General features: G+C 39.7%; 1 protein-coding gene and 1 long non-coding RNA gene across 2 annotated transcripts in view; one reads left to right on the top strand and one right to left on the bottom strand.

Annotated features, from left to right (window-relative positions):
• Positions 1-10,558, top strand: part of TTC1 (tetratricopeptide repeat domain 1) — a 29,309-nt gene extending 18,751 nt beyond the window's left edge. The window contains exons 6-7 of the mRNA XM_062605269.1: positions 3,958-4,012; positions 9,903-10,558. Of these exons, the coding sequence (XP_062461253.1) occupies positions 3,958-4,012; positions 9,903-10,036 (189 nt within the window). The 3' untranslated portion in view covers positions 10,037-10,558. The remainder of the gene's footprint in view (positions 1-3,957; positions 4,013-9,902) is intronic.
• LOC134156867 (uncharacterized) lies at positions 1,368-9,974 on the bottom strand. The gene is made up of 2 exons (XR_009962099.1): positions 9,794-9,974; positions 1,368-2,643 (listed from the first exon to the last, which is right to left on the bottom strand). It is a non-coding gene; the product is annotated as an uncharacterized LOC134156867 (long non-coding RNA).
• Positions 10,559-12,425: the final 1,867 nt, after the last annotated feature.

Raw genomic sequence — 12,425 nt, 5'->3', positions numbered from 1 at the left:
TGACAGATTAGAAACCGCTTTTATAGCGTATTAGGCAAGAAGCCTTGCCTGAAATTACTTCCTTTGGGACCGGATCAGTTGCCCTGATGGCAGAAAAATATTCTGCTTAACTGTGTAACTCCTGTTAATGGTAAGGGTTTCACAGAACAGCTAAACTGATGTACTAACTGCTGCTTACAAAGCTGTCCCATTGCTTTCCTTGTGCTAACACTGCTACTAGCTCATGTCTGGCCCTAGGGGATGGCTGGCTCTATACGTGAGTCTGTCAGAAAACTAACTCTGCTAAAGAGAAAAATAGCAACAACAAGCAAGCAAAATAACCTAACAACCAAAAAGCCCCAAAGCAAATACTTACATAGTTGGCTTTTTGCAGTCAGATAAGTCCTGCCACAAATACTAGTGAGAAGGAAAGATGTGGTCAAGGCAGTACAGGAATTGGGGCCATCCCTTTTGGCAGCACCCATTGACAAGGTCGGTTTACTGTACTGTGAAACAACCCCTGATGCTTGTTGCATGCAGCTAGTTGAGAGCAGGAGAGCACTTTATCACCTAGCTCTTGGCAGTGGCTTATTAAATGACAAGCTTGTCAAACATCATTACTGCATGGGTAGTGACTGTGATGGGTCCATCACAGTCTAGAAAAGAGTATTTGTGTTGGCCTTTTTTACAGTCTCCTAGCTGAGAGTGCGGTTTATTTGGTCCAGGAATTCAGCCAATGAGTCTGCTGACTTTTCTAAAGGAAAGGATGGGGTTTACTTTCTGTAGCTTGTAGTCCTTTTAGCATGAGATCAGCTCCAGAGTGAGACCTAGAGTAATCTAGCCAGTTACTTGGTAGAATAGTACTAGCATATAAGGAATGTGTTTTAGCAGCTCATCATACAAAGAACAGCTGTGAACATCATACACATTTTTATGAACTCCACAGATTAACACTTGACAGTGCTGTTCTTCTTCCTGGCCATCTTTCAGGAATGCTTTAGAACAATCTGTAATATATTCTTAATTTTTATAGCTGGGAAGTACAGAGGTTGACTCTTACATCTACCTTCTGCTTCTTGACCTCATTTTACTAGGCAGAGGCTTTAGGCTCACATGTGGTGCAGAATACTTTGTACAAAATGCCCTTAATTTACACTGCAGTGGGATTCTGCCCCTGGGTTGGTCCTGTTCTTTGTCAAGTTGCAGGGTAGAAGCAATCTTCTGAGACTGAAACTTAAAATGCCCCTCTTAAAAAATTGTTAAGGAAATACAGACAGCTAGTTCTACAATTGTTAGAATATTCATAGTAAATCTCTAAATTTCATAATACAAAAAAACAGTTCCAGCTCTAATGTTGACTCCCATACGTGGCTAACGTATCTAATGTGTAGGAGACTAAGGAGCTTTGCTTTATTGTAAGGTAAAGTGCATTGCTCTCTGCAGCGTTTCTCTGCAGTGTTTTTTCCCCCTCACTGGTAATGGAAATGGTGCATCAAGAGAATCTGCAAATTAGCTTCTTTCAGTGTTAGAGCAACTCTCTCTCCTTCCTGTAGAGAATATATAGAAAATATTTCACATGCTGCTTTAGGGAATGTCATGATCTTGCTAAACGGCAGTTTAAAAATACTAAATGCAGAGTAGTTCTTTGCTTTTATTCCTGATTTGGTAACTTCTTTAAAATTTCAGTACTGTTTATACTGCAGGAGTACAGTGCTAGTATTTTGATTTAAATCCTGGTCTCACTTCAGTTACTTTTGACATCTTCAATGCTAAATTAAACAGTTTGAAATTGTAGTGTTTTGTGGATAAATAATCCCTACTGATGCTTTCCCAGAAAGTGTTTAATTATACAGGATCAATCTTTGGGTTTTGTTTTTAGCAGGTGGGTAACAGTGTTGTGTGAATTTTAGCTTCAGCACAGTTTTTAAGGGATTGGCAGGCAAGATAAACTTATTTGCCAAAAGAAGCTGCACTTTGAGATAAGGACAGCTATTTATCTGGTGTCTATGGTACTTGCAGACATCTTCCTGTAGATAACTAACCCTGCAAATACATTTCTGGAGTGAGAAATGCTGAGTTTTTCTAATACAAGTATTGAAACAAACAAAACATGGAGTATGTATTTCAGATCAAGGATATGTATCTTCATTTCCTGCCAAAGCCTTATGTCCAAATGTGAGAGAGACATGCTATGTATGCCAGACTCATGCAAGATACAACAAATTGCACAGCCACAGTGCAAACTGAATTTAGAGCCTGGGGATATTCACATGTTTTCATGCAGGCATCTTAGGTCCAGATCTGCACCCAACTTAATAAGGCCCTCTGGGTCAGCAGGATTCAGATGAGGTCTGACTGGGCTAATTAGATCTGGCTCAGTGGTGGTGGTGCTGGGCCTGGCTGGTTTCAAGCTTAGCCATCCATGTATAGCTGCGTTTTATTCCTTAACACTCGTTTTTCTGTTGTGATTTTTTTTCTGGGGTATACCACCTCTCTTCCCCACCACTATAGAAAATGAACTGTATTTGCCTGCGTTCACCAGTGTGTCCTGTATTGAAAAGGAATAGCCAGGCAGCCTTGTCCATGGGCTTTTTCTTGAGGTGAACAACTCATTTCATTGTGGCAATGGTATCAGAGTGATAGATCTATCCATGGTGACTGGAGCTGTAAATGACAAGAAGACACAAGCTTGGGAGAGTAATTCTTTAACAATGTTGAGAAGCCAGTTATCACAAGGGAAGTGTATCTGGAGTGAATTGCCATAGTCTGCAATAGTAATTAGTTTACTGGTAGCACCATTACAATACATTTGTTTTATTTGTGATGACCTCCACAAGAAGAGACTGCATAGTTATGCATGTAAGTGCATGCTGAGCTGCCAGAATTACACAGGAATAAGCATAGTGTAAAAGCTTGAAGTAGTACTGCGGAAAAATATGAGAAAGGATGTGTAAAAAAGTGACTGTCATTTGTAATATATTTTGGTTTAATGTTGTATTTAACGGATGTATAGAAAATGCAAAATCTAATTATACAGTGGTAAATTTAGTTATGTGACTACAAAGTTCTAATTAAAAACGATCATTACAATCATATAGCAGAGCACCAGTACTGCGTAAGGCTGGAAGATGAGTCACAGCTGTTCTAGGCATAAATGGGAAGGAACCTTTTGGAACCAAACTGTTAGGAATGCGTAGACCATGTGGTTATGTAATGGTCATTGGAAACATGTGCTAAGTTTGCTTGTGATGGTACAACAGATTTTAACACTGGTGCCAGTTTTGAGAAGGGAAAAGCACGTTAATGAGCTGTTACTTGGACTAGTACCTTGCTCAGGACAGGGTGTTGGAGTTACCTCCCCATGATGAACTGCCAGATCAAGGCTCTCATTTATATAATACCCTCTCCTCCTTAGAGCTATGCTATATCTTGCATAAAATCTACTCATTGAACTATGTCCCGAAGTTTGCAGCAAGTTACTTCAGTGATCTGATAAAGTATTTGTATTTAGAAAACCTTCATGTCTTCACAGTGCAGATTTCCCTCAGGTGTTATGCCACTGAGAATGGACGTTATGGATGTTTTCCTCAAATGCTGTGCCTGCATAGTCTCTTTACCAAATATAATGCATACAGCTGAGGAAATAGGGCTAAAATATACTTTAATTGTAAGTCTCTTGAATTCCATAAGCTTTTCAGTTAAAATTCCAAGCAAGCAGATCAGGTCTGGTTTTCAGCAGTAAAAATGCATGCCTATTTGAAACCTGCACTTACAAGTTACAACTTACTGTTTATGTGAACTGATGTCATAGGATGAATTGCAGGTTTCCAAAATAAGATGAAAGGGTGGTTTGACATAAGGATTTGTTTTAAGCCACAAACAGTGTATCCTGGGTATGTGCATGAAAAATTCCGTTAGCTTAACCTACAGAATTACTGAAAGCATGGGTCTGATTCCAATTTTTATCTCTGTCCACAGCGATTACCTAGACAAATTGAAGAGCGGAATGAAAAATTAAAGAAAGAAATGCTAGGTAAGTAGTGTGTACACATAACCTACAGAATAATCTTTATAGTCTACTAGAAAAACACAAATGCACGAGTAGAATGTCTTGTAGAAAATTTAGAGAAGGTAAAGCTTTAAGGAAATACTTGTTCAGTGTTAGACGAAACTCCTGATTTCTTCGTAGTTCTCTATTGCTTGGTTTCACCTACAGTATGTTCCAGCCAAATAATTTGCCCTTTCCGAAAAGGCTAATAGTTAAAGAAAGAACACTCAGGACCTTCTAAAACAAATCAATATTAACGCATGTTAAAATAAGGGAAAGTGGTTTGAAACAGACCAACTGCTCTGCCCCTTCTCTCTGCAAGTAAAACACTCCCGCGAAAGGGATCTCCTAAACCTTTGCGTAGAAGGAGTTGACCAGGTGTAATAACTGAATGTGTTTGATCTTTTGTCTGAAGAAATAAATTTGGTTCTTCTAACAGCACTTGCAGCCTATAGACCTCCAAGTCTTCATGTTTACTTTGATTTATATAGTATTTTGGTTCTCTTTATTTGGAGGCTGAATTAGACCCACCCAGCGTTACAAACAGGCATCTGGCTTTACTAGGAGTGCAGTTAGATTTCCTAACTCACTGTCTCTTGACTTTTTACAACTCTATACCAAATGACACTGTTGACTGTACCTGTTTGAGGGAAAGATAACTTAATCAATACAACTCATTTGAACCTACTTGCCTCCACCATCACGTTCTGTGGTGTTTGTATATGTAATATCTGAACTGGACTGATGTATTTCAAATGGATAACTACTTAAATAAGGTTGCCCAAGCAAGCCTGGTTTTCACGTGTAATACAAAGGTTAAAGCACTTCCTTGAATCACAGACTAACGGTTCTGGGGGAAAATGTCCTGCCCCAAAGAAGACTACTGTTGACATTGTCTGCTGTCTCCTACTTAACAGGGTTTGTTGATTCTCACGAGTTCAGACACTCTATAAGCCAATCTGACAACCTGGTGCTTTTAAAACAAGTTTTTATTTTGATAGAATATTTTGATTTGTATTGTTTAGAAAATCCACACAAAAGAGCAAGGACAAAAGACAATATAAGATAAACTAAGTGTACCTAACCCATTTCATACATCGCTTGCCATAGTTACCTGTTTGCTCGTTCTAGGTGTCACAAGTAGTAGATGAAATGCTATTCTGAGTAGGCTTTGAGGGTTTGGGATGGGAAAGGGGAAGACTGTTTTGCTGTTCTGCAGAGAATCAGGTTAAATGAACTCAGTCTGTCTTACATACTGTAACACTAATCCTTCAGGTATTTTTGAAGACTGTTTCAAGTTCTTATGCTGATATTTTTTCTTGCTGTGCAGGAGTCTGATTTGCTCTTGCTTTGTACCTGTTTTGACCTAGTAAAGTTGCACTGAGGCTTTCTGGAGCTTTACATCATCAGATTCTGTTTCCACCATTGTACTTATAACAAGCCATAAATAAAGAAGGTTAAGTGTGATAGTGCTAAAGATAAATGACAAATGCAGAAAGTGTCCAGAAGGATCATGACTATTTGTAGGATACGGGATGAGTTTCAACACAAAGTAATCTGAAAACAATTCCTGATCTTTTTTGAACTCTCCCTTTGTACCATTGTTACAGATGTCTAAAGGGCCTCACTGAAACAATAAATCCAGCTTTATAAAGTGTCTTTACAAACCTCATTCTATACTGCTAATCCTTGCCTAGATTTCAGACTGGATGTAATCTGTTTAAGTGTTAATCAAGTGGCAGTTAGGATTTCGGAACTGAACTGGTCTTTTTGGGAACCAGTTCAGACTGTTTATATTGGGATTCTCTAGAAAGGAATTCCTTCTCAATCATGTCATATACATGCAAGGAGATACACTGATGTTTAATGGTGTAAAAGACAGGAAAACCAGGCCAAGAGTGGGGTAGACAGTGTATGACCCTGTGTTCATCCACAGCCTCTGTATGTGACAGGTTCAAATAAGTTGTCACGAGTATTATTAAAATTATCTGGTGTCAATTGGGTGATATTTTAGTCTTAGCACTGCTTGTGATCTCTTAACACGAATTGAGAAGTTGTTTTTCTATAATACATTCACTTATTAGAACACTCAAAATTAAGTTAGGAATAGAGGCAGCAACCAGACTAATCTTTTGAGTATTAAAAAGCTCTCTGTATCTTGTTGGTAAGAGAGAGCAGTGATGGGTCTGGCAATGAAGGCCTGGGAAGGAAATACCTCCCAAGGTTTACAAAATGCTGCTGTTTTGTCTGAGGACAAAGAAAAACACTTACTATTGAAGGGAGATCAGATGGGAGTTCTGTAAGGAAAAACAAACTTGATACAGTGTGATAGTTAAGAGATTTCTTTGGATTATTTTTGTTGCACAATGTATATGTTTTAAGCTATTTCAGCTTTTCTTTTTCAAGAACTTCATTAATGCTATTTACCAACTGAGTACTGTATCAGAATAGACAAATGCTTGTGGTAGTCTGTTAGGAGATTATCTGACTGCTGGTTAAACAGTGCCAGGTATGCATGGATTCATTCTTGCTTTCTCACAGGCGGCTTAGCTCAGGTGTCTGGGTTGTACTCAAGATTTTTTGGTTCCAGTAGAGCAAGTCAGATGCATCTTAATAGTTCCAGACTGGGCCTGGTCCAGGAGCACTCACACTAAAACTAATCACCAGCAAAATCTTTCGAGTGAATGTCACAGTTCATGCTTTGACTCCTTTGAAATTTGGATATTCAACTGAATTCTTATTTTTGTCAATGAATCAGCCAGTAATGTGGCTTTTCTATGTTCTTATTCTTTCAACTGAAACTAAGCCCTGCTATACGCAACTAACAAACACTGTCATGAAAATGAGCTGTGTACAAACAGACTGAAATAAATGAAGTGCATCTTCCTCCTTCCCCAAGCGTGTTTCCTGTTTTCCAGTGCTGCAGCTCATTACCACATAGATTTGTCAGAAGCTGAAACCACTTCTTAAGTGATTGTGTGTAAATAAATCAGGGTACACATTCTTGGGGATTTTTCTTCCAGACTACCTAACCATGAATACTTGTTTGCAAGTGGTAGTGCAGTGAGATCGATGTCCCTAGAAAAAACATATTTTATTACCAAACCAAGTCCATTTCTGTTCTGTTCTGTAGGGGTCTAACTTTTCCAAAGCTGACATTTGTGCTTATTATTTTCATATTTTCCATTCAGTCTTTGCAGGTTAACGCTGCCACTTGCCACTAAGGTTTGCTCATTGCTGAGTTTCAATGTTAAAGAAAGGTTAACTTACAGCACACTTAAAAAATAGCTTTTAAATCCATGTGGCTCTTTCCCTTTATGCTTTCATAACGTGAGCATCCTCTGCCTTAGTGATTGCCCAGGATGTGAACATACACTGACTATTTTCTGTGTTATTTCTCTTCTGACTTTAAAGCCGAAGATTTCCAGCTATTGTGCAACAAGCTAGTTTTTGTTTAGAGAAACTATAATTATTGTGATAACTAGAACCAGCTCCTTTGGGGAGAGGATATGAGAAGAGGAGAAGTTTGGAACAGCTTTAGCAAGGTTTAGCAGGCTGGGAGCTCTGACAATAGTTTTCTGCTTGGCTACAAGGAGAGGCAAGTACACTGGAGATAAAAAACTGGAATAGAACATATGGCAGTCTGTGTAACCCATCTTACACACACAAAGTTCATCAAATCTAATTAAAACCTATTGGGACTTTCATCTTAAGTTACAAAGGAGTGCATTTTAGAAAACAGAGAGATGTACTTGGTTATCGGTGTGATTAATGGGAAGGCCTATGGGAGCATATTGCCTGGGCCTTCGTGCCAGCAAGAGATATTTCCAGCTACTTGAGATCAGCAAAGATATTTACTAGTCTTAGTGCCTGAAGAATTGCTCTCTTCTTTCTTTTTTTTGATACTGAAGAGTACATGTTGTATTTGCAATTACACTGCTAAACCCCAATACTGTACACAGGGAGGTCACTTTAAATAGTTCAAACCAGAGCTAATATAATTACTTTTAGTTCAGTCCTCACCATTTAGGGAAGGGAAAAGGATTTGCTCTTGCTCTTTTAATTGCTTAAGAAATGTTGTTGGTAATACAGCGAGTTAGAGAAAGATGAGACCTCATCAGGAAATTTGTCTTTTATCCAACAAAAATTCTTAACCCAAATAATACCCAGCTTTTCAAGTTCCAAATACCACATTAACACTAGCAGCTCTACTGGAAGTTTTGCCAGAAAGACTGAATGGCAGTTACTTTTTGGCTGTTACATCTTCATGTAAATCATGAGAAATCTTTCTGTGAATCTGCCTTTTGCAGCAGGATGTTAAATTGCAGTTTAGGTGAGTAATGAATCACAGACTTCTGAGCTGTGAATTGATCTTTACCAGTTGGTTTTCTTGTTAACCTCTGAATGTTGCTCTGCTGAAGGAACTTAACATGTGGAGTTCCAGGTGAAATGTAGACACAGGCCCTCTAAAATGTAAAGATCAAGATCTGTGAAAACAGTCTCACAGAGGAGAATGTGACCCTGCTCAGGGACAAGTGCGTGTTTGATTGCTGAGAACTCTTTGCAGCTGAGTCACAGCTCCACGTGCCTTCTTCCTTCCTTCAAGCACAGTCTCTGTCTTAAGAGAGCTTCTCTTTGGGGGGAGGGGGAGGTTGGACTTAACTACAGATCTTAATTTAGGGATGAAAGGAGTGGGGGAGGAGGAAATAGTGCTTTCCTACAATGATGGGTTTATGTGTGCCAAGACAGCAGGAGCAGTGCTTTGGGCTTGAGTTCCCGGAAAAGGCAAAGGCTTGCTTCTGCTTCATTAGCAATTTATGAAATGTGACTGCACCAAAAGGCATTGCTGTATGTGGATTTAAGTGAGAGAGCAGGAAGGTGACCTGTGACTGTATTGTTTTAATTATTCAATCCCCGTGAGATGAAGAATGAAGAATTATATATATCATATGGTCTTCAGCTTCTCCCAAAGAGCTGGCCTAGCAACAAACAAGAATACCAAGGCAGTTGTTCTGTGTTTATTGGCTCTAGTACAGCCGGAAAAGAGCCATCCTACTGACTCCAATTAGAAAAGACCTTTCACAGTTTCCTGAAACAGGGAAATTTGTCTGCCTGGCTCCTGAGCCAGCTGCAGCACCTGGAGAGCTTGGGAGCTGTTTACAACTGACTCGAGCAATGCTGGAGTATGCCAGGATACTTCCACCAGTAGACAAAGACACTTCTCACCCCAACGGAAAGCTAAGCATGACCAAATGTTTGCCTAGAAGTACAATAGCAACTATTCATCCCAACAGAGAGATGCTATGAACAACTTTATCGTTTTATAACCAAAATGGCTTTAGGATGCAGGATAAAATTATGAACTTAATAGCTAAATTAAACAGGGTGTAACTTAAGGAAGAAAACCACCATCAGTACAAAGCAGCTCACCTAGTATTAGATGACTTTGAGTCATCTGACTCTCAAAGACTCATATTGCTTTAAAATAGTTCCACAAATCCCTGAAAGATACTTGCTTGTGAACCAGCACTTAGATGCAAGATCTTACTTACTATGGCATATTTAGGAGTACTCTAATAATGGTGTTAGTTTTGTTATGTAGGATGGAGTTGTTCCTCAGAATAAACTGTTTACATGTTTACCAGCACAGTCACTTGTTTTCAACCCCAAAGCTGACAGTACCCACATCACAATGGAGATTGTTTCTAATTCATGTTGAGAGCCTATAAATACTCAACAAATTGCAGAGATTTACACAGCATTTACCTTAAATTAATAGATAAATCAGTAGAGCTGGACTGTGTAGTTGGGCATAATTCAATGGAGTTTTCCTTCTGCTTAACACTTGATGTGTTCTCTCCCCTTTTCATTGTAGGCAAACTGAAGGATCTGGGGAATTTGGTTCTCCGCCCCTTTGGCCTGTCAACAGAAAATTTCCAGATAAAACAGGATTCATCAACTGGTTCATACTCCATCAATTTTGTTCAAAATCCAAACAACAATAGATAACATGAATTCAATCTAGTTCTGCTGCCTTTTAGGCTTTGTGACCATGTGCTTGCACGTACCAGTAGAAGGATGCAGCAAACATTCTTCACGCTCCCCAAGTGAAGATAAGACTCAAGCATATTCATTTCCCTGCCAGTGAAATTATTTACAGTGTGGATGTCAAGCAAGTCATTTGACTTCTCTTAGTGATAACTGTGCCCACTGTGTGATTTTTATTTTCGTTCAATTTTCTTTTCTTTCCTTGTGGCATTTGGCTTTCCCACCAGTCAGGTTTGTTATTTTGGCTCATTCAATGCTGGCAACAACATTCTAGGAAGCAATTCAGTTGAACCAAAATGCTCACGCACCTGTAGCCAAGAACAAAGCTTTATGGTGTCTTGGGGAATTAATGAATCTAGCAGAAGCCTTTCTCCATGCTCAGCAAGTGGATGTGACTGAGAGCATGCATGGAAGCAAGCCAACCTCTTCTGTGGAATCATTTTTCTTTGTAATAAAGGCTTGGTATTTCTGTTGGTTTGTGAAGGTCTTGCCTTATTTGAGTCCTTCCCATGGTGGGATTGTTGTTAAAAGTGCTTAGAGCCACCCACAAATAATGTACTTGCAAGACATTAACTTGAAGCACTTGATTTGTTTTTGTCTTATTTACAGCAATATCAGTAAATTATGCTCAGGTTCCCCTGCACATCCCAGTTTGTTCACTTTTTATTTTTCTGGAGGCAACAAGGAAATTTTGTGCCTATATACACATGTTGGTGTGTAATGGTACTATGAAATCCATTAAATGTGCTTATCTGAGATTCATTTCTATTACAGATATCCATAGTGGCAAACAAGTAAGTGATGTTGAAGTTGATTGCAAAAGATCTTCAAGGCCTAGTATGTTATAAAGACTTTAAAGTATTTATATATATATATATATATATAGGTGCTGTTGAAGTAGTTAATTCAGACTTTGGAGAAGGGATGTCTTTTGTAATTGCTGCTTACTGGGGTATATATCAATGCTGAAATGTTTACATCGGAGGCAGATTTTCCTGTTGTCTCCATGCAGATTTCAATAGATGATTTAATGAAATCATTAGTGGTGGCTGTTGGTTGCTGGTTGTCATCTTGAATTTGTTTCAGGAAGTCTCAGTGTGTGTTCCTAAGACTGATATTGTAGCACTCCAGTCTTTACAGTAATATGCCTGAAAGGAACAGCCTCTCAAGCTAAGAGTTCTCAGTGCTTTATTTTTATTTCTGTCTCTGCAGCTGTGGAGGGTTTTTTGATTGTTGTTTAACTCTGTCCTGCTGCATTCTTCATTTGGACTTTGTAGTTACCTGCTCGCAATCTCAAGTCTGCAGTGAGCATTAAGTCTATGGGAAATAAAATGTCACTGTCAAGAGAAGAGAGAAGCCCTAATTCACAGCAAGGCCTATGCAGCCTCTAACATCGTCTGCATAATTAAAATGTCACTTAAGTAAATAACAGTGAACAGCCTCTAGGATTTCCATGTGCTGAACTGTAACTGTGCCGTGCTTTACTGGAGTAAAGTTTCTGATGTGCAAGGCTGAATTTCCTTTACTGATGAAGTTTGGGCAAATGGGCAGGGGTTGGATGGGAGGTTTTAAAGGAAGATTCTGCTCCTGAGAGCAGCCAGGGTGCTGCTGGAGATGGGTTTGCCCCCTGCAGATGGGTGTGCCAGGCTCTGGTATCCAGGCAGTGTGGGTACCAGGAAATGTGCTGGCAGAAGAGCGTGCTCACACCCAAGAGGCTGCGCAGGTCTGGGTAGGCTCATTAGCTGTAAAACCACTCTGCTTTGTGATCTGAGCCCTCTGGATTTAGGGAAGGCTTATTAGGTTGGCAGAGTGTTGGGACTAGCATAAATGTTAATAATGTTTCCTGAAATCTGGAATACTACAGACCAAAGGTGTCTAAGCTGTGCCAGAGCCCTGGGCAGAAGCAGCACTGGGCTGAAGCTCTTAAGTTTGGCTTGTGCCCAGGTGCTCAGTTATGGCTGAATCATGCTTTCCTATTTCTCCTTGTTCAGCAGAGGGTGGGTAGAGCTGTTGGTTCCTGCTGCTGCAGGCTCCATGTTGCTTGGAAGCAGGGGAGTCTGCATGCCCTTGGAGACAGGCACTGACTCGTGGGCTGCAGCAGCAAATGTTCCACTGGGGCTGGAGCATGGGGAAAGGAGCACAGCTCGGCTTTTTCTCATTTACCAACATCAGCACTAGTCCTGCATCACTCAGGGTGAAACAGATGAGGTCTGGGCCCTGGGTTCCACTCAGCTGCAACATATGCACACAGCCTTGAACATACATAAGTAAAACCACTTTACATTTTCTCTGTATCTTTGTTACAACCAAATAATCACCATCCTTACACAGGCAGACACCATGTGTATAT

This window comes from Pezoporus occidentalis, unplaced genomic scaffold, assembly GCF_034315485.1.
Source record: "Pezoporus occidentalis ecotype Australia unplaced genomic scaffold, CSIRO_AGI_Poc_V1 ctg91, whole genome shotgun sequence".
NCBI lineage: Eukaryota > Metazoa > Chordata > Aves > Psittaciformes > Psittacidae > Pezoporus > Pezoporus occidentalis.
Note: the sequence above shows the minus strand (reverse complement) of the source record. Positions and strands in the feature narration are given on the sequence as shown.